This window comes from Triturus cristatus, chromosome 8, assembly GCF_964204655.1.
Source record: "Triturus cristatus chromosome 8, aTriCri1.1, whole genome shotgun sequence".
NCBI lineage: Eukaryota > Metazoa > Chordata > Amphibia > Caudata > Salamandridae > Triturus > Triturus cristatus.
The window spans coordinates 353,109,401-353,130,358 of NC_140591.1; the positions used below are offsets into that span (position 1 = coordinate 353,109,401).

At 42.4% G+C, this 20,958-nt stretch overlaps 1 protein-coding gene across 6 annotated transcripts in view; it reads left to right on the forward strand.

Moving 5' to 3' along the window:
- Positions 1–20,958, forward strand: part of FRY (FRY microtubule binding protein) — a 657,235-nt gene that overhangs the window by 386,657 nt on the left and 249,620 nt on the right. For all 6 annotated transcript variants that reach the window (XM_085621668.1, XM_085621669.1, XM_085621670.1 and 3 more), the window contains exon 17: positions 2,340–2,447. In XM_085621668.1, coding sequence (XP_085477794.1) covers positions 2,340–2,447 — 108 coding nt within the window. The remainder of the gene's footprint in view (positions 1–2,339; positions 2,448–20,958) is intronic.

Below are 20,958 nucleotides of genomic sequence, written 5' to 3' on the forward strand. Positions count from 1 at the left end.
ATCTTTGAAATGTGTTGACGTGCACTGCATTTAAAGAATGTGTGTGTGAAGAGTTCATTTTGGTATGTCTTGTTGCTTTTAATTTGTATTTAGTCTTGATGACTGTGCTCAACCTCCTGTCTAGGGTTTCTGATTCGGGCTTCATTTTGACCTCGGGGTCTGAAATGTTGTGTGCAGATGCTGCCCTCCCTGCTCGCTTTGGTTGGTTTGTCGCAGGTGTACAATTATTCCATGTAGTATTCTCGGACTTACGTGAGTAATTTGATGATAGCAGGAAGCCAGGTATATTTTTTCCAAGTGTAGGAGAGACCACGATTACACTACTACAGATAAAGGAAAGTGCCTACACGACCTCATGGGCCCTATTCACAAACTGCCTTTTGTAGTGCATAAAGTAGCAGCCAGAGCAGCTGACTCCGGAGCACGGGGCTCAGGGTTCGATCCCCGGCACCGGCAGAGCCGGCTCCACCAGTGGAATGTTTCCTCTTCGTCCCTCCTGTCTCTCAAGAATGAGGAAAGCAGCACAACCTCACCGGACTCTCTTCAGCACCCCTGCCATCTGTAGGGTCCAAATAACTGTATAGGAACACTTCGAAAGAGGATGAGCTACTGGCAGCGTCACCCTTCTCGTTCTTTCCTCTTATGTGGTAATCTAGAAGTGCCAATGGAAGATGGCTGCACCAGTAGCGGCTGGCATCTATTGGGGCGCGCATATAAAATAAAACAAAATAATAATAAAACGCTTCCGTACTCGACTGGACCTCCTTGCTCCGGATGTCCACGTCGCTACTGCAGCCACCAGGAAACTTCCTTCACCAACCAGATCGCTGTTCTCACCAGCATGAGAGAAGCACTCTGATTGGAGGGAGCAGCCTCACTCGGCACGCCACAGCGCTCTAGAGGCATGCACTTGCTCTAGCCCAGCTGTCTTAAGACAGCTGGGTTAGAGATGTTTAAAGTGTGCATGTGTGGCTGGCCAAACAGACATGTGCACTTTAAACCGTGCATACACAGCCCAGCCTCCTCCCTGCTGCTGTCACTCTGCAGCGGCCCCAGCTTGATGCTCTGCTCGGGTCAGGGGGTGAAAAGTAAAATGGTAATGAATTACTATTTTATTTTTCATCTCCGGGGCATTTAAGTAGGGCGATGCTCCAATGGCGGAGCCGGCCCTGGGCTGTACACACTGATGTCACGTCAGGGTACAGTATATGTATATGTACTTATAAAGCACAGTCCTGCTGTAAATGCAGTCCCATACAAGAGAGCTAAGGTGAGATTCAGTACTGGCAGGGTGTAAACATACTTACTTTTATGTGGTTGTCATTGAAATGAAGTTACAGCAGTTGACAACTGCTGTTAGAATCTGCTGTTTTATCTAATGTCCGTCTAAAGACGCCTTTTCCTACGTTTCTCTTCTACAACTGTTTTAAAACAGTCGGCCAGCAAATTGATCATATTGGGAGGACAGGCAATTAGTTTCTGGATAGAATGTTGCTCCATCATATTTTGGGAAACAAGGTAATATTTTATGTTATTCCTACCCTGTTGAGACGGTTATATTTGAAAATGACCTCTCTGGAAGACTTTACCATGCTTTATGAGATCCTGAACAAATTCCGTCCTGGGTGACCCACCACCACCTTAAACTAAAGCCCTCAAAATCTGAATAATTGCTTATTTCTCCCTCCAACTGCTCAGCCCCTCATGCCTTCAACATCTTTGACTGTCAGCCGTCAATTATTAAGTGTGCCAATCACTAGACATTATGCACTAGACTAGGCAATGAAAGGTAAATGCTTTGGCCAAAGCAACACAATTCCAAGTATGACTTTTGCGGGCCATCAAATCCTATAGAACTGATGAAGACTTCATACAAATTGTCCAATTTTAATCATATCCAGAATAGAGGACTGTAACTCCCTGCTGACCAGTATACCAAAAATATCAACCCATTGCAAGCAGTTTTTGTGAATGAATAGCTCTTCACCAATTTTCATTCCGTGAACTGATCTACAGAATTTGTTTCTGCTAATATTTTGCAGACCACACTTTATATAATAATAAGAATCATATTTTTTCTTTTATGCCAATTCTGTGCTACCCTTAACTCTGTAAAGCACTCTGACACCATAGGGACTCATCTGCACTATAAATATAAAAAAAAAAAGTAAAAAAAAAAATGAGGCTTTAGTTCTTCAAACCCTACCTGGATAGGGCAAGCAATTCAGTCAAATTCTGAACTTAATTGAAATAACTTTGAAGTATGTGTTTGCATGTGTATGTGTGTACACTATTTACCCTTATGTTTTGTTGATGCAGGAACTCTCTTTGCATTTCAGTGGTGAGAGAAAGCCAAAAATTGACCTTTTCAGGACGTGTGTAGCTGCTATTCCTCGGTTGCTTCCTGATGGGATGTCCAAGCTAGAACTGATCGATTTGCTATCCAGGTGGGTTTGTGATTTTTTTAAGTATACCTTTTCAGAAAAGCAAAATGGTGCATTAACAAAGGTCATAAGAAATCACATAGATAATCTAACCAATAGAATGAATCAAATAGATTGCAGCAAAGGGCTACATCACCTTTTACATTATGAAATATCTTAATGCCTGCCATTTGAAACAGTAGTATCCAGGTGAACTAAGCTCAATGCTCTAGCAACAACATTTATTTGAAGTGCAGTAGATTATATTCTCATCGCTTTTATTTTAAATTGTTTATAAGAAATGTAAAACAGCTTTGAAAGGACATGAGTAGGCACATTTGTTTACTAACAAGAAAAACTGCTAGCGAGTTATTAGTAATTAGTCCAGAAATAATGTGTAGCATTGAAATATGAATGCACTGCATTAGTATGCTGAATCTGTGCCAACTGTGCTTTCATTGGACTTATACTGCAATAGGTTTCAAGGTGTACCGGGAAGTTAGGTGATGATACATCATCGTAGTTTCAATTGACCATCTGATCCCCATCACTCTCCCACCTCCGGCCCATCCTAATGCTTTTGCTAAGCTAGGAACTGCATAATGAAAGTTTAGGTGAAATCTGCTAGAAATGTTCTTGCTTCTCCTTGGGCCGGTCAGAGACATTATTTGAAAACCCTCCCCCTCTCTTGCAGGATGTTTGTTGTGAGGGAGAATGAGGTTTGTGTCACTTGCTGTCAGGCCACTGGTGTTCAAGGACAGAGGAAGCACTTCAGCTCCTGCAAACCAATTAGATGGTTTTTTACTTTCCCTACCTGGTGTGGGAATACAACGTGGTATCCATTAGCTACAGGGCTGCCGAGTTAGAGGGTACCTTTTCTGATTGGTCATTGGGTTTGTAGAACGGGTATGTGTGTATGAGTGGGAGTTTTAAAGTTAGATTGGAAGGGCATTAATCACAGTCCTGCTTCTCTCTGGAGCCCTCAACTGAGAAGGAGCCCTGATGACCTTATCAGACATGTCCCTATTAGGTTGGCTGGAGCCACAGGTAGTTGGCCCTCAGGTGTATATCTGTTCCCACCATTTCTAAGAAGAAAGGATGTCACAGATGCCTAACTATTGCTACAGCACAGGGTAAGGAATCCTGAATGACAACAGAAAGTTGGTAGCATCCTGCAACTTCTTTTAGAATTAGCAATCTTGACAGGAGTATAGCTTACTGTAAGTTGTAGGCATGAGATAGGCAAACAGATTTTTTTTCAGGGTGGCTAAAGGTCCACACCTTGTAACAGTCAGACATCGCTTGATTTGCCCAGTCCTCTCACATTGTGCCTGGTTGTATCCTAAGGATTTGAGCAAATGGGCCCGGGAGCCCATCTAGAGGGAGAGAACGATCCCCTTTTTCTGTGCCCCTGTGTGTTGCCATATATCCTAACTGATGGTGAGTCCTGATGATGAGATACCTATACGAGCAGTGAATTTACTGCCAGGAATCAATCATATATCAGTAGGACGTAGGTTAGATCTAATTCAGTGAGGATGGTCTCCCTAAATATTTTTGCTCTGTTTATGCAACTTGTTCAGGAGGCCATCCCTTTGAGTTCTCCAATGGACCTGAGTAGAGTGATACTGTATGATGAGTTTTGTTCTCATCAAAGAGAAGCCATTATATTATTAGTTCACCTCACTGAGTAAGACTGGAGACTGAGTATGAACAAACGACTGAAAGGGTGTTCATAGTGTAAAGTTTGAGTTAGGAACAGTATCTACTTATGTGCCTGCTTTTGTTTACGGTAAACAGCCTTTACAACGCAGCAATTACTACGCATTATATATATATTGAGGCAATGGCGTGTTTAGGGTGGGTAGGGGTATTTGGGTGGCAAGGGTGTTTTTAGGGTGACTACGGGTATTTGGGTGGCAAGGGTATTTTTAGGGTTTAGGGTGGGTAAGGGTATTTGAATGTCGGGTATTTTTAGAATTTAAGGTGGGTAAGGGTATTTGGGTGGCAAGGGCATTTTACGGGTTAAGGGTAGCAAGGGAGTTTTTAGGGTTTAGGTGGGCAGGGGTATTTGGGTGGCAAGGGTATTTATAGTGTTTATATATGTATGCATGTATGTGTGTATGTATATATATATATATATATATATATTACCTACTGGCGGTCACCAGTAGGTAGTTATAGTTAGGACCACGTTTCCATAGGAAATCCGCAACATTCTATTTTGAATAACTTTGGCGCCGGTTGACGAATCCTCGCGAATTTTTCAAAATAGGTGGGGCGCTACGCTCCGCTCCTACCCTGAAAGTCTCGGGGGGGGATTCGTCAAGCGGGGGCTGAGATAAAAGGGGGGGTCCCAAAACGCGTTTTTCCCATGCATTTTTCCATAGGACCTTTAGACACAGCTACAGCCCGAACGGCTGAACAGAATTACTTGAAATTTGGCAGAGAGGTAGTCCTCAGGTCAAGGAAGTGCCTTTTGTAGGTTTGGTGTAAATCTGTTCAGTAGATTCTGAGAAAATAGCCTTTAAATCAATATATATATCTGTGGCAGCTTACGGTGCGCTTACGGTGCGCTTACCGTACGCGTACGGTGGCGTGCGCGAGCGCGATTCTGATTGGCCCTTAGATCTTAGTAAACATTCAAATCGGTCGAAACCAGGAAGCGGCGGCCGCCATTTTCTCTCTCGCACTCTGACAGGGGGTTGAAAAACAAAGTGCAAATCATGTAAAGGGGCTGTTTACACAGCTCCCAAGCACCTAGCCATGTCGAGGGAGTCCCCAACGATCCCCCAAGTGAAAAAAGGCAATTTTAATTTTTTTGAAAATTTTGCCGAATACGCTTACCGTACGCGTACGGTAAGAAATAATACAAAAAAACAATTATCGACATTCTCCCCACCCTGTGTGCAAAAGGTGCCCGAAGGGCACCTTTTGTGCATGGCTCATCAGAGATAAACAAAACATATATTTTACCTGTCACAACGATGCTCATCATATGACCTCCATGTGCGCACGGTGCGCGAAGCGCATCGTGCGTTCATGGCCCATCTAGCGTAACGTGGGCACGTGGTGCGTGAAGCGCACCGCGTGCTCACTGTGCGCGCACGGTGCGCGAAGCGCATCGTGCGTTCATGGCCCATCTAGCGTAACGTGGGCACGTGGTGCGCGAAGCGCACCGCGTGCTCACTGTGCGCGCACGGTGCGCGAAGCGTACCGTGCGCGCACGGAACGAACTGCGTTAAGTGGGCGTGCACGCCACAAATGGCGTAAAGTAACTTAGCATTTAAAAAACCGTACAAATTCACTGAAAAAACCATAGGTTTCACACACGTTATAGTTAGGAATTAGCATTTAAAAAACCTTGCAAATTCACTGAAAAAACCATAGGTTTCACACATGTTATAGTTAGCTGGACATTTTACTGATAAAAAACCAATGAAATTCCCCCGTTATAGTTACTGTAGGCAACTATAACTCACGCGACCGTAATCCTCTGCTGATGACATATGTGTCTTTATGAAAAAAAAATATTTGTAATATATGTATAGCTTAAATTTAATGGAAGAAGACATGGGCAAATAAGTGTCTAAATACAGTATTAGCATCAGCAGAGGATTACGGTCGCGTGAGTTATAGTTGCCTACAGTAACTATAACGGGGGAATTTCATTGGTTTTTTATCAGTAAAATGTCCAGCTAACTATAACATGTGTGAAACCTATGGTTTTTTCAGTGAATATATATATATCTATCTATCTATATATTACCTACTGGCGGTCGCCAGTAGGTAGTTATAGTTAGGACCCCTTTTCCATAGGAAATCCGCAACATTCTATTTTGAATAACTTTGGCGCCGGTCGATGAATCCTCGCGAATTTCTCAAAATAGGTGGGGCGCTACGCTCCGCTCCTACCCTGAAAGTCTCGGGGGGATTCGTCAAGCGGGGGCTGAGATAAAAGGGGGGTCCGAAAACGCGTTTTTCCCATGCATTTTTCCATAGGACCTTTAGACAGAGCTACAGCCCGAACGGCTGAACAGAATTACTAGAAATTTGGCAGAGAGGTAGTCCCTATGCCAAGGAAGTGCCTTTTGTAGGTTTGGTGTAAATCTGTTCAGTAGATTCTGAGAAAATAGCCTTTAAATCAATATATATATCTGAGCCCGCTTACGGTACGCTTACCGTACGCTTACCGTACGCGAGCGCGATTCTGATTGGCTCTTAGATCTTAGTAAACATTCGAATCGGCCGAAACCAGGAAGCGGCGTCCGCCATTTTTTCTCTCGCACTGAGTGTTATTTATCAAACATGATGCCCAAAAACATGTTACGGGGCTGTTTTGACAACTCCCTCCCACATAGTCATGTTGAGGGAGTCCCCAAACATCCCCCAAGAGCAAAAACGGTTTTATTTTTTTTTCGGCAATTTCGCCGAGTACGCTTACCGTACGCTTACCGTAAGCGTACGGTAAAAAATAGAAATAAAAAAAACACTATCCACACTTACCCCACCCCCTGAGCTTTTGGTGGCCGTAGGCCACCAAATGTACAGGGCTTATTACATCAGTAAAAAAACTATATTTTGGCAACATGAAATTATAAAATCGAAATAAAAAAAACACTATCCACATTGACCCCACCCCCTGTGCTTTTGGTGGCCGAAGGCCACCAAATGTACAGGGCTTATTAAAGTTGATAAAAACCGTGCACGGAACGCACTGCGTTAAGTGGGCGCGCACGCCTCGAATGGCGTAAAGTAACTTAGCATTTAAAAAACCGTACAAATTCACTGAAAAAACCATAGGTTTCACACACGTTATAGTTAGGAATTAGCATTTAAAAAACCTTGCAAATTCACTGAAAAAACCATAGGTTTCACACATGTTATAGTTAGCGGAAATTTTACTGATAAAAAACCAATGAAATTGCCCCGTTATAGTTAGTGCTGGCAACTATAACTCACGCGACCGCAATCTTCTGCTGATGACATATGTGTCTTTATAAAAAAAAATATTTGTAATATATGTATAGCTAAAAATGTATGGAAGAAGACATGGGCAAATAAGTGTCTAAATACAGTATTAGCATCAGCAGAGGATTGCGGTCGCGTGAGTTATAGTTGCCAGCACTAACTATAACGGGGCAATTTCATTGGTTTTTTATCAGTAAAATTTCCGCTAACTATAACATGTGTGAAACCTATGGTTTTTTCAGTGAATATATATATATATATATATATATATATATATATATATATATATATATATATATATATATATATATATATATACAGACCCACACGTGTGTGTATTTATATATATCCTTATATATATAAGGCATTATAGTTACGCGCAAAATACTTACAATTGTGTTGTAAAGGTATGCGTTTTAAAGGTAAATGCATGGTAAACTCGTGGCAAAGACATGCTTTGTAAAGACTAATGGGTGGTTAAGACCGCGTTGTTAAGGCATGCGTGGTAAAGGCTTGCGTGGTTCCATCATACATCCTTTGTTTACAGGTAGAGGTCTAGTGTGTTTGGCACAAAATCGTCTGTTGATTAAAGTGATGCAAAACATTCTCTTCATTTGAAAAGTCTCTGAAAACTCGGTAAAAGTTTCGATTTGATTTGTAAATTGGGCTGATCAGTTGCCAAATCAGTGAGTGTGAAATTGCTGCTTGTAAAAATCAGTTCTTTCAGGAGAGGGGGAACACACCAGCATATTAAAATGTATCATGGCAAGCACCGAATGTTAGTGGCCTTACAGAACTGTGGGCCAGTAGCTTTAGGCAATGCATTGCATACATGGAAGAGATGAAACACATCCATATAGTTACCTAAGTGAAAAGTAGAATTGCAATATTAGCAGACTACACACTTCTTGATTTTGCCCTTCCTAGCTGAACACATCTTTGCCAGATAATAAATGAACACCAAACAAGTATTCAACTCTGCTTTTAGTTACATTTAAGCTTATCTCTTCATGATCATGCTGGCAACTGTGTAAAGCAAATGACTCCCAATGGCACTTAAGAGTTCTTGAAAGCTTTGACCCCTACCTTTTTAACCCTTGATTAAGGGTCGACAAGGTGGCACCCAGATGACTCACTGTGCTCTGCTTCTCACTTTTTATTGATTGTCATTGAATTAACCCCACCCACATATGTGATACGCACGTGTGAAGGGCAGTGGTAGAGTCCTTTATCTGCCTGGCTGACATTTTATACGAACTCTGAGATAAACCCTGACACATGTACACTATTTACCGCCATTATCCTGTTGCAGTAAATCATGTCCTGCAAAGCAAATGTTAATTCTCAGAAAGTTGACCCTTTATCATGCAGCAAACCACAGACAATTTGCTTACCCTCACACCTCCATGAAATGCTGAGCCAATGGACAGGAGAAGGGTAAACTATAACCTCTTCTTGTTAAAAAGTGAAATATAACAATGGTTTTGCTTAAGCGCACAATATTAATTGCTAATATGTGAATACATTCCAATTTAAAATTCTACTCCAATCTCCAAGATATAATTTGACAATATATTGCAGACTGTACTGGTATTTGCATATATAATAGATGTATCAGTAAGCAGATCTAAAGTTAGTGAATGAAAGATTGATAGCGTATGTACTGCCTTGATTGGAACATAAAACTAGACAATGCATTAGTAACAGCTAGCAGTTAACAAAGCCATGTGGTTATCTAGATTTTGACTAATTGTTAAACAATTGAGCACATGATTGAAATCATCCAGAAAGGAAAAGGATAGTAGGACATCCAAAAGGAAGAGGCTGCAATCATAAACAACAGATTAGGATTACAACCAGTTTACAATTCCCAACACTCTGTTGACTCAGCAGCAATAGAAAAAGCTGTTCGACAGACAATTTCCACCTCTTGATATTTGTGTCATATGAACAGAGCAGGCATACTGCAGGTAAATCTTTTAATAGCTGAATCTACATTCTAAACTAGATTCTAAACTGATTATTTACATTTTAGGTCGCAGCCTACCAGACAGCTCAGCTATCTGGTTTGCTAAAGACATCTTGGGGACTTTCAGAAAGTTAACCTAGGAATGTGTTCCACTTGTTGATTACCATTGGCTTTGTAGTTTAGAACTCACACTCTCTGACTTTCTATTTGCTAGTTTTATTTGCTTAAGGCTCTCAAGGTTCAATTCATTCCTCCCATTGCCTAAGCCGTGTTTACTGTATTCTTTCATGTACTCGCTTTCTGTAAACAGGCCTTTAAATCTTGTACTCATCTTGTCACATTTGCTGTGCATTCAAAGACCGAGGTCAAATGTCAGGCTGTCTCTTCCAGGGAGTGTGGTGTTTATTTTTCATTCTCTGACTTCAAAGTGAGAGACTTTGTGACAATCCTGTGGGGTACCCATTTAAGACGAGAAGGGATGTTCTTTTTTTTCTTTCTAGCATACAACAAAAAATTGAACTGTGCTGATGTGTACAAATCAGATTTTTTTGTCATTTTGAAGTGTGGTGGAAACAAATATTTGAGTACAATCAAAGCACTAGGTGAAGACATTTGCACATATCATTTATATGTAGTAAAACCGTATTTTGGTGCAAATGTAATGGTCATTTCAATTGAAATGTGTTTCTGTAATGGCAGTGAGCTACCACACCATGCAGACTCCAAACTGTGCCGCAACACTCGATCTAACGCAATCAACCCCTCCCCACTCCAGTCTACTGCACTCCACACTACCCCCCTCTGCTTCTATCTACCCCGGTCAACCCCTCTCTTCTCCAATCTATCACACTTCAATCTACCCCAATACACCCCACTCCAATGTACCTCAGTCCAACACACTCCAATCTACCCCACTCCACTCCAAACTGCCCACTCTTATCGATCTCACTCCAATCTACTCCACTATACCCCCACTTCACTGCACTTTACCCCACCATAATGCCCCAATCTATCTCACTCCACCCTAATCTACCCCACTCTGCCCTAAACTATCCCATTCCACTCCAATCTACCCCACTTCACTCCAATCTACCCCACTCCAATGTACCCCACTCCAGTCTACCCCCTTTCACTCTTCCACAGTCTACTCTACTCCACCCCAATTCAATCTACCCCACTCCAATCTCCTCCACTCTACCCCACTCCAATCTACCCCACACCACTCCAATCTACCCCACTCCCCTAGTCTATCCCACTCCACTCTACCCAAATCTAACCCTCTCCACTTCACTCCAGTCTACTACACTCCACCCTAATCTACCCCACACCACTCCACCCTAATCTACTCCACCACACTCCACCCCAGTCTACCCCACTCCAATCTACTCCATTCCAGTCTGCCCCCACTTCACCCCACTCCACACCACTGCAATCTACGCCACTCCACTCTAGCCCACTCCAGTCTGCCCCATTCTAATCTGCCCCAATCATCTCCACACTCAAGTCTACTTCACTCCACTCTACCCAACCATAACTCGGTCTACCCCACTCTAGTCTACCAAACCCATCCCAATCTACCCCACACACACCGTCAAACTCCTCTCCAGCCTACTCCACTCCAATCCACCCCACTCCAATCTACTGCATTCTACCATATTCCTATCTATCTCACTCAAATCTACTCCACTCCACCCTAATCTACCCCACTCCAATCTAATCTACCCCACACTGCTCCAATCTAACCTACTCCACCCCACTCTAATCTACCCCACTCTAATCTACCCCACTCTAATCTACCCCACTCGAATCTACCCCACTCGAATCTACCCCACTCTAATCTACCCCACTCTAATCTACCCCACTCTAATCTACCCCACTCTAATCTACCCCACTCTAATCTACCCCACTCTAATCTACCCCACTCTAATCTACCCCACTCTAATCTACCCCACTCTAATCTACCCCACTCTAATCTACCCCACTCTAATCTACCCCACTCTAATCTACCCCACTCTAATCTACCCCACTCCAATCTACCCCACTCCAATCAATCTACTCCACCCCAATCCACTGCCCTCCTCTTTTCCCTAGTCTACGCTGCTATACTCCATTATACCCCAGTCCAATCTACCCCACTCCATCCCAGTTTCTCACTCCACCCCAATTCAATCTACCTCAATCCAGTCTACCATGCTAATCTACCCAACTCTCACACTCCAACCTACCCCAATCCACCTCACTCTATTCAATCCCACTTTACCCCCATTCCACTCAATGCAAATCTACTCCATTCCACTCTACCCTAGTCTACCTTATCCCATCTTTACGAAATTCCAATCTACCCCACAACACTAGAACACAACATATCTAAAACACAATCACGTAGGTGAGACTTGTTGGCATTGCCAGTGCTTGTTAATTTGGCTGTGAGTCTACCTGACGCACTTTGTCAGAGATTTGATGAGAATTATTTTCTGCTGTTAGAAGTTTGTTAACAACCTCTTATCAGATATGTAAAACTAGTATAGATCATAATTGTAAATGTAAATTGATACTTGTATAGCGCACTACTCACCCGCAAGGGTCTCAAGGCGCTTGTACGAATACCGCTGTGGAACCCATCCTGGCTTTCCCTGTGAGGCGTCCACTCCTGGGCACCCCCAAGGTGGAGGCCAGGCATCCTTAGCATTGTGGGGGCCGTTGTGGAGATTAAGCAAGCTATTGCCCAGAGTTGCAGAGTGGGACTCCATGATTGGAATGGCACCGAGGCGAGAATTATCAGGTCCGTGGAATTTTTGAGCCCAAGACCCGCCGAGGCGGGGAATTGAACCCTGGTCCCGGGCTAGACCTCTGCATCAAGGTCTGCCTCTCTAATCATTGAGCCACACTTCTCCATCATATTTCCATCATATTTCACTATTGCGTATGTATTCCATTAGTCTTAAGTAAATGCCAGGTATGCTGTACATAAGTTATATGCCAAAGGATGCATACCGAAACCAGGGCCACTGTAATTAGCACTACTGGAGCAGTGGCATTTTATGCATTGTTATATGAATAAACAGTGTTTGCCATGTGCTGCATTATTTGCAGATTTTGATAAACAATAGTTTCTAGGTCAAACAGATTTAAAAAATCCCCATCCAAGGTGACTGTAACAAATGGGGTTGTTATTTGACTGGGGTGTGAGCCCTGGTCAAGCAGCAACCACAATCCTTGTCGGGGTAAGGCACACGTAAACCGTATATATTAACCTGTGCTCAGCGCCCTGGTGCTTGGCACAGAGCAGTCAGGCTTAACTTTATGTAAAGGATCTGTGGAACACTTCAAATAGTAACACAGTAAAAACACACCACAAAAGGAGCCCACAACAAAATTAGAATAATAGAGTAGTTCTTAATAAATAAAACATGTCCAAAACGACAAAAATCAAATTAGTAGAACCAGCGATATTTAATTTTAACGTTTTTATAGAAAATAGCAACAAAAGGCGTAAAGCACCAACTGCGGATATCTGGTTGCATTGGAACAGGATGAAGTCACAAGTTCAGGTCGACCACGACAGAGCGCGTACCGGCTACATGGACCCAGTTAGGCTTGTTGAACAGAGTACCTTAAATCTTGAGTTACGAAGTGTTGCGTAGATCCTTGGTGAAGATGAGCCGCGCAACCGAGGTGCTGCATCTAGTTGGAGAAGCATCGAGGCTGCGGTGCGAGCTCCTGTTGAGTCGAACATTACATTGATGTGGCTTTCGATTCGACGTCTGCCTCGGGGATGCGAGGCGCAGTCGGGGCAATGCCTCGGTTTGAAAGAACTGAGAGGCTGCGATGGAGAGCCCATGGTTGAGGCTGCCGTCTACGAGACATGCAAGGCCTGCCCAGAGGATGTGTTGCGCATCAGTGGTTCTGAAGGCAATGTGGGCTGCTGCTGTGATGGGAGTCTTTGCAGTGTGTCCAATTCACACAGCAGCAGAGATGAATCGTTTCTGCTTGGGGGTGCGCCGCGCAGAAGTGGTGAGGTGTCAGTTCAGCTGGATCCATAGAGGAACAGAGGATGGAAAAGCACCTTAAGCCCACTTCCAAGTGTCTAGGACTGGGGTGGCACCACTTGGCAGCGTAGACTCACAGATAGCAGAGTCCAGGTGCTGATGCAAGGTTGTTGGTAGCCTGTTACGTCCCTGAGGCTTCAGATCAGGAGGTCTGCCAACTAGCCCTTTCACTCTGGGTTCTGGGTTCAAGAGATGCAGGTTCAGTCCTTCTCACCCAGGCAAGAGGGCAGCAGGTCAGCACAGCAAGGCAGGAGTCCAGCAGAGTGTGGTCCAGCAGAGTGGCAGTCCTTCAGCAGCACAGCAGACCTTCTGGACCTGTGGGTACTCTGCCAGGAAGAAGTGTACTGGCGAGTTGGTGTCTGAGGTAAAGTTTTTATACCCAGTTGTCCCTTTGAAGTGGGGAGAAGCTTATACTAGCATGCCTTTGAAGTGGTCAGATATCCTGCCTTCCCTGCCCTGGCTCCAGAGTAACTACATGGTGTATGCAGTCCTTTGTATGGAGACAGAGCACAGCCTATTTAGGTACAAGTGAGGCTGGGCCTAGCTCCTCCCTCCCATCCTGCCAGTGATGGCCCATCCATTCACACTTAAGCAAGCTCCCATTGTAAGTGGCTGTCTAGGAGGAATACACAAAGCCCAACTGCCAGCTGCACCCAGTCATGTGAGCAGAGACAAGCTGGAGGCACCAAAAGGCGGAGGCAAACAAATGCCAACTTTCTAAAAGTGGCATTGTCAGAATTGTAATTTAAAATCCGACTTCACCATAAGTTAGGATTTTAAATTGGATTCCAGAGACATCAACCATGAACTAGTTATCTCTTCCCATTTAGAAATTACACTTCTAAAATGTAATAAGGCAACTCCAATGTTATCCTATGAGAGAGATCGGTCTTGCAATAGTGAAAAGGGAATTTAAGATTTCTTTTCTACCAGAGCATGTAAAATATAAACGTACATGCCCTGCTTTTTAAATACAATGCTCCCTGCCCTCTGGGCTGTCCAGGCATAACCTTGATATATATTAATAAGGAAGGTTTGGGCCTGGCAACAGGTTTATTTTGCCAGGTTGAAATGGCAATTTAAAACTGCACACACAAGCTCTGCAATGACAGGCCTGAGACATGTTTAAAGGGCTACTTAAGTGGATGGCACAATCAGTGCGGCAGGCCTAGTAGTAGTAGTATTTAATTTACAGACCATAGGTACATGTAGTACCACTTTACAAGGGACTTGTAAGTTAATTTAATATGCCAGTTGGGGATGAGCCAATATTACCATGTTTAGAGGAGAGAGCAGAAGCACTTTAGCTCTGGTTAGCAGTGATAAAGTGTGCAGTCCTAAAGCCTGCAAAAATGATGTTAGAAAAAGTGAAGGAGGAAGCTAAAAAGTTGGGAGGTAGACCACGCTAAGGCTGACAGGTCTAACAATAGCCTGCATTGGCAGCCCCTTGCAAAGTTTACCTGGATGCCTTTCATTTGCTGAATGCTGATAGTAACGAGGTGCAGATTGCCCAGTTAATATACATGCCACAGAATAAAGTCAACTAATAACCATAATAAATAGCATCATTTGATCCTCCATTGTCTTATAATTCTAGTGGCCCTGACCAAAACCTTGGCCTGTCAGTTGTAAGGGGGCATTTTGTTTATTTACTGATCTGAGTTGAATTGATAAATAAAAATTTAAAAAACCAGAAGACGGGTGGGGGCTATCAACTTGGTGGGTGTGGGTGAGCAAAGAAGCAATAGGGGGTATGAAACAAAACAGAACAAAAGTAATGTAGGTGTGGGGCTACAATCAGCTCAACGGGTGTGGATGAATGAAGTAATACGGACAGCAGGTGAAGTAACAGAGGCGATAGAGAGGAAAGTGGTTTGTGGAGGGAAGAGAAGGGTATGGGCTACAGAGAGGAACATGGACCTCTTGGGGGGGGGGGGGGGAAATCACACAGGCAAGAAAGTAACAGAGGAGGGAGAAGCACACGATGGTAAGCACAACACGGTGGGCTACAGGGAAGAGCACACGGACAAGAGAGAGTTGCACAGCGCTGCAGAGTAGTAAGCAGTGCGTCCATCCCTCAGCAGAGGGAAAAACACAAGAGGAAGAAGTAAAGCCCCCACAAGGCGACAAATATTTGGCAAGCAAATGAGAGAGACAATAAAATCAGTCAATGGTAAATAATGGTGGGCTCTAAGCCCACAGTAAGCAGGCAACAGGTATTTTCGCCAGCAGATAACTTCCGTTGTCTGGTGAGCGAGAAAGATGCTTTGTCAGCAATAGAGGTTGTACATTTTTTAAATTAATTAATTTACTGACGCAAATGTTGTCACCACACTTTAGTTCCGAATAAACTGCAGTGGTAAATGGATTTGGCCCAGCGGTCTTTTTCTCTTTGGTTATTTCAACCACACAAATAGCCTTTGGTTTGGCTGATGCTGATTAAAAATAAGTGACCCTTTTACACTGACATTTCCACCAGAGGAAGAAAGGTCTTTATATTTGAATAATTGATATTCCATGTGCTGCAAGACAGAGCTGACACCGTGCAGCCTGGTGTGAGAGATTCAGGTGCCCTTTTCTCCCCTTCGCCTGCCAGAATGCTAGAGTAGCGGGATACAAAGTGAAACCTTTTTCTTTCCTTTACCCATAGGAAAGATGAAAATAAAGCCTGCAATGTTTATTTCCACTCTCCTTGAAGCGCCATTGAAAACCATGCCTGCTAGCTTGAGGAGAGCAAAGTATTCTTAATCCGTCTCATGGCAACTTAAATAATTAATATCAGGCTTCTAAAATAGCGATCCTTTCATAGATTTTATTTTGCATATTATTTTATGATGTGTGGCAGTTTGCAAAATAGTATCACAGGAAGAAAAAAAATGGAATCATTTGAAGATATTTAAAGCTGACCATGTACGCCATTCTAATTTTCCTGTATCTGTTACTTAAATGTATGAAGCCTTTCAAAATACCTAAGAGTATTTGTAGAATTTAGTGAGCAGGGTACTCCACCACAGATGTCGTGTTATAACCTATCCACCAAATGTCCGTTCCCCTGCTCAGTTTAGTCAGTAGACCATTTATATTTCCACCAGTGGTGCCTCCACTTGATCTACCGGTTGAAACCTTTGACACATGGCCGAACAGACATTGAGCAGTCAGTCAAAGTACCTCAGACCATTCACCCTATTTACAGTGGACGTTCCAACATACTTTTTTCCTGTTTAAGGCCACCAGGGAAACAAATAAATAAACCTTACATTCTGGGAGCATGAGTTTCTTCTATGTCTACTGATTAAATTATCCCCAACTATGAAGATGCAATTTAGTGAGATACGGCTCAAGGCAGATCTAGGGCAAGGTCGAACAATATCATTAATCCTCTTTTATCAAAGGGCAGACAGTGACATCCAAATACCTCTACCAGCGCCAATCTACCCAGGCAGCCCAAGATTGAAGAGTAGCATTCTCAGCTTCCTGGATTTCTAGAGGTGTTTCATAGCAAAACACAATGCATCTGGACCTGCCAGGAATATCCAAAATCCTCCACACAAGAGTCTAGACATGCCCCTGAGTTTTAGCTTATGGCAGCCCTCTTCTGCTTTTCGCCTTGGCATGGCCAATTGGGTGTCACTATGAAGAGGTGTTTCTGTGAACATGGAGCAGAACTTGTGAAATACTAGCTATTTGGAAAAGGGCATTACCCTTATTGAGAACCAGTTTGGAAGGTCTACATCAACCAGACTTAAGAGTTAGGTCTCTGGATTATAAACTTACCCAAGTCAACATTCATGCTTGGAACAAATATGCTGACTCCTTGAGGGTTTTCCTCATCTGGATCTCTGTAAAAGCTTGCTTGCTTAGGTTAACTTATCTGTTTTGATATCAAAGGTCCAGGTCATGCTCTCCAATATGGTGCCATCAAAGATCTGGTGCCTTTCATAAACCAATATCTTGCCCAGGCCTCAAATCCACCAACCTGCATCTACATATGATTACAGGAAGTGGCAATACTTCAAAAATGACTCTCCCATTCCACGCATCGTCTTTATTCAACCAACTGTGTTGGGTGACGAACAAGAGTAGCCTGCCAGCTTTTGGGAAGGGATGACCACACTTTTTCACTTGGTCTGCAACTGTAATGTCTTTAGAATTCATATTGAATTCTGTAGTTGTGTTGCTAGCACACATTAGTTAAGTATTATAGTCTGCTTTCCTGTAGTGCAGCACAGCTTTCTAAAAGCCTTTCGAGGAAGATTCTGGGAGTGGTAAAAGTACTGCAGGTGTCACTTTGTGTGGCGATGTCATATATAGAATGACAGAGTAGGTGGCCGTGGATTGACAATACAATGACTGATGGGAATAAGATAAGGGGGTGTTTGATGTCTCTTTTAAACACTTCATATCTTCATATCTTGGTCTAAAAATATGCTGTGGGATTTTTTTGCATTTTCCACTGAGATCATCGAGCCACCTACATGTCTGCTCTGTTTGCTCTACTAAACACGAGATATTATCTACTCAAATCCCAGAACAAGTCAGCAAACTTTTTTTTTCTAATTGTTTCCCGCCTGTTTTGGCCATAAGTTTTGTTTACAGCATTTGATATTCAGATGGAAATATGCGGCAGATAGGTAATGATGTGCCCTTAATGTTTAATGTTGCTCCTGATCCTGTGCCCTCGGATCCCATGTTTAGTCATTTACTTAAAAAATTACAATTTATCTTCAAAATGTTTTCTGATCTTCAATCTCACATTTTAAAAAGAGGAAATGACATATTTTGAGAATAGGAGATGAGAGGGTGGAAAGTAAAATTATGATGTTATTTGGGTCATGTTTTGTTGCATGTATGAGTTCAAGTGTGTGGAAAAGCTAGGTGTTGTGATTATATCTTAAGCACCTGGTAATACATGCTATGGAACCTCTGTGAACAGATTCTGTTGTCAAGGTGCTGCCCTTGTGACACAGCGTACTTCGGCAGTTACTGCTGGATGTGTACCGGGGGACACCGCGCTATCTGTGTACAGACTTGAATAAACCTATCTTCCTGTACGTGGCTTTCCTATCTTGGTTACAACAGTAGGCTTGGGTGCAGTAGAACTTAACGCAGGAAAATGAGCTGCATTAATGACTAATACCCTTCCATATAACTGTGAATGCTCCTATAAAAAAAAAGCAGCATTCACGTATTACAATAAAATAAACAAACTCATAAAAAATATTAGTTATGTTCTAGATCCACATCAAAAACTAAAACCCCATGAAATTCACCAGTTATGGTCTGCTACGCAAACCATGTCTCACGCCCCCCCCCCTTCAAAATCATAGCTCTCCCCTTTACTCATGTTTCTTGTTTTGAGTTTTGTATCACAAGAGAACACCTGTACTGAGTCGGTCTGATTCCTGGTAGTACTACTGGAAAACTTGACTGAATTCCCATTCCCAGGGTTGAAATGGGATGTGGAATAAATTGTGCCCAGAAACAAGAACATGGATGTTATCTAACGTTCCAATCATTTCCACACTTGAAAACCCACTCCCAGCCCTTGGACAAGATTTAGTGACATTAAAAAAGATGTACAAAGGGCCATTTCCATGAGCAATGTGAGCTTGTGTACATAATTAACTGCAAATTGCTCCATTCTAACTGAAATTTTAGGGATTCTGTCTCGGGATGGTTTTTTTCCATTCATAATAATGCACACACATGTTCGTGTTCCACATACTTTCAACTGTAGGTATCATAACGTGCCATTTGTGTAACACCCCCATTTTTACCGTAGAAATAAGGGAAGTGGATTCACAATTTGGAGAACCAAAAAAGGTTATGGGGCAAATGCACATTTGAAAAACTTTACCAACACTGAATTTGCCACCTGTTGGAAAGTGTTCATGTGTAAATCTTACCTATATTATTAGTGCTCTAAGGATCTATGCCTAGCTGGGATTTTCACGAGTACTCCTGGCATCATGGTTGCAAATCTCTGAAAGATGAGAAATTTCCCCTAAGCAAAGGAGGACATTTCCGACATTTAAACAATGGCTTCTATGAATAAGACATGAATTATTGTTTGCTATTTATGTGGACTTGTGCAATTTTGGATTCTTATTAGAACTCTTTTTAACATATATGAAGGAAGTTGGTCAACATTTAGTCCATCAGCCTGCAAACCAAGACACATGGGAAGAGGCTCATCCCACATAACACTTTTCTATGTGTAGAAAAAAGATGAATTGATTCCAAGTCAAAAATGCAGCTTGAAAACACACCTTTCTTCTGTTGTCAGCAGACTTTGATTCACTGTTGGAATCTTAGGTTATTTTTTCACACTGAATTTCCATGCAGTATTGATATGTAGGAGGAAAACACTGAAAGAAACTGAAATTTGAGCATTTCATCCAAGTCTTTTTAAACTTAAGTAGTGATTTTTCAGTAGCTTTGTTACTATGCCCGAACATGTTGACAGATGTATACTTGCACATGTGCAGAGTAAAATAAACTTTACTTTTGTTACGTGTGAAGAGGGCGCATGACTTAGAGGATGTGCTGTCACCTTCATCAAAATGCCATTTGTGATGTCATCTGTGACTTCATACGTTAGGTCTTGAGCCGGCACATTGGGTTGAGTTATTGTTAAACATATCTTGTGAATTATTGTGGTTTTCAATTCAAAATATATCTGTGTTATCTCTTGTACAGACCGTTTTATTTATCTTCTGGTAAGACATAACACTTAAAAAAAAAAAAAAAAAAAACATTGAGAGGTTTATGTAGTAGAAGTTGACTGGATGCAGAGTGGGAAGCAACAAGATAAATGCAATTGTACTTCATTTAATGATTCAGCCTCATCATGGATCTGCCCTGTGTTTATGCTTCCTCGTTTGTCCACCTAAAGCTATAAACGAGAGGCTGAGATATGCCTGTGGTATTTTTACCCAAAAAATCATTGCTGTTGAATGTCTACACCTGGCCCTAACGTAGATGTAAGCACATTTTTTCATGCTGGGGTCTTTATTATAAAGAAGGTAATTAACATTTTTTTTCTAACAGAGGAATTTTCTTTTTTTTTTATATCACATTTTGTTGAGTTCAACACAGACATGTACGTTGACAGCGGACCATACTGTTGTATAAATGCATCCTCAATTTAAGCCTCTGTTGTCCCCGGGCCCGAAACCGCACAATGCTAAATGCCAGTTTTCATATGATGTTTCCCCCACATCTTGTACCTAAACCACCCCCACACACCTGCCCATCCCTGTGGCATTTGCAATTCCCCAAAAGTCTGAATTCCCTAGTCCAGTGGGGGAGCAAAGCAGGTGAAGTTTCTTGTCAAACATCTCAGCATAATTTTTGTAACAAATATTCTAGTCTTCCCACACAAACTGATTGTTGAGAGTATCTTTAAAGATTTTTGTGCTTGAAGACTTTACTGTTTCTATTTTACCTAAATACAGTACATGATATGTTTCTTGAAGAAAAAATTGCCTTTCATGGCTGACGAGGACAACTTCGCTCATTGAGGTTGAACCATAAAAACTTAATG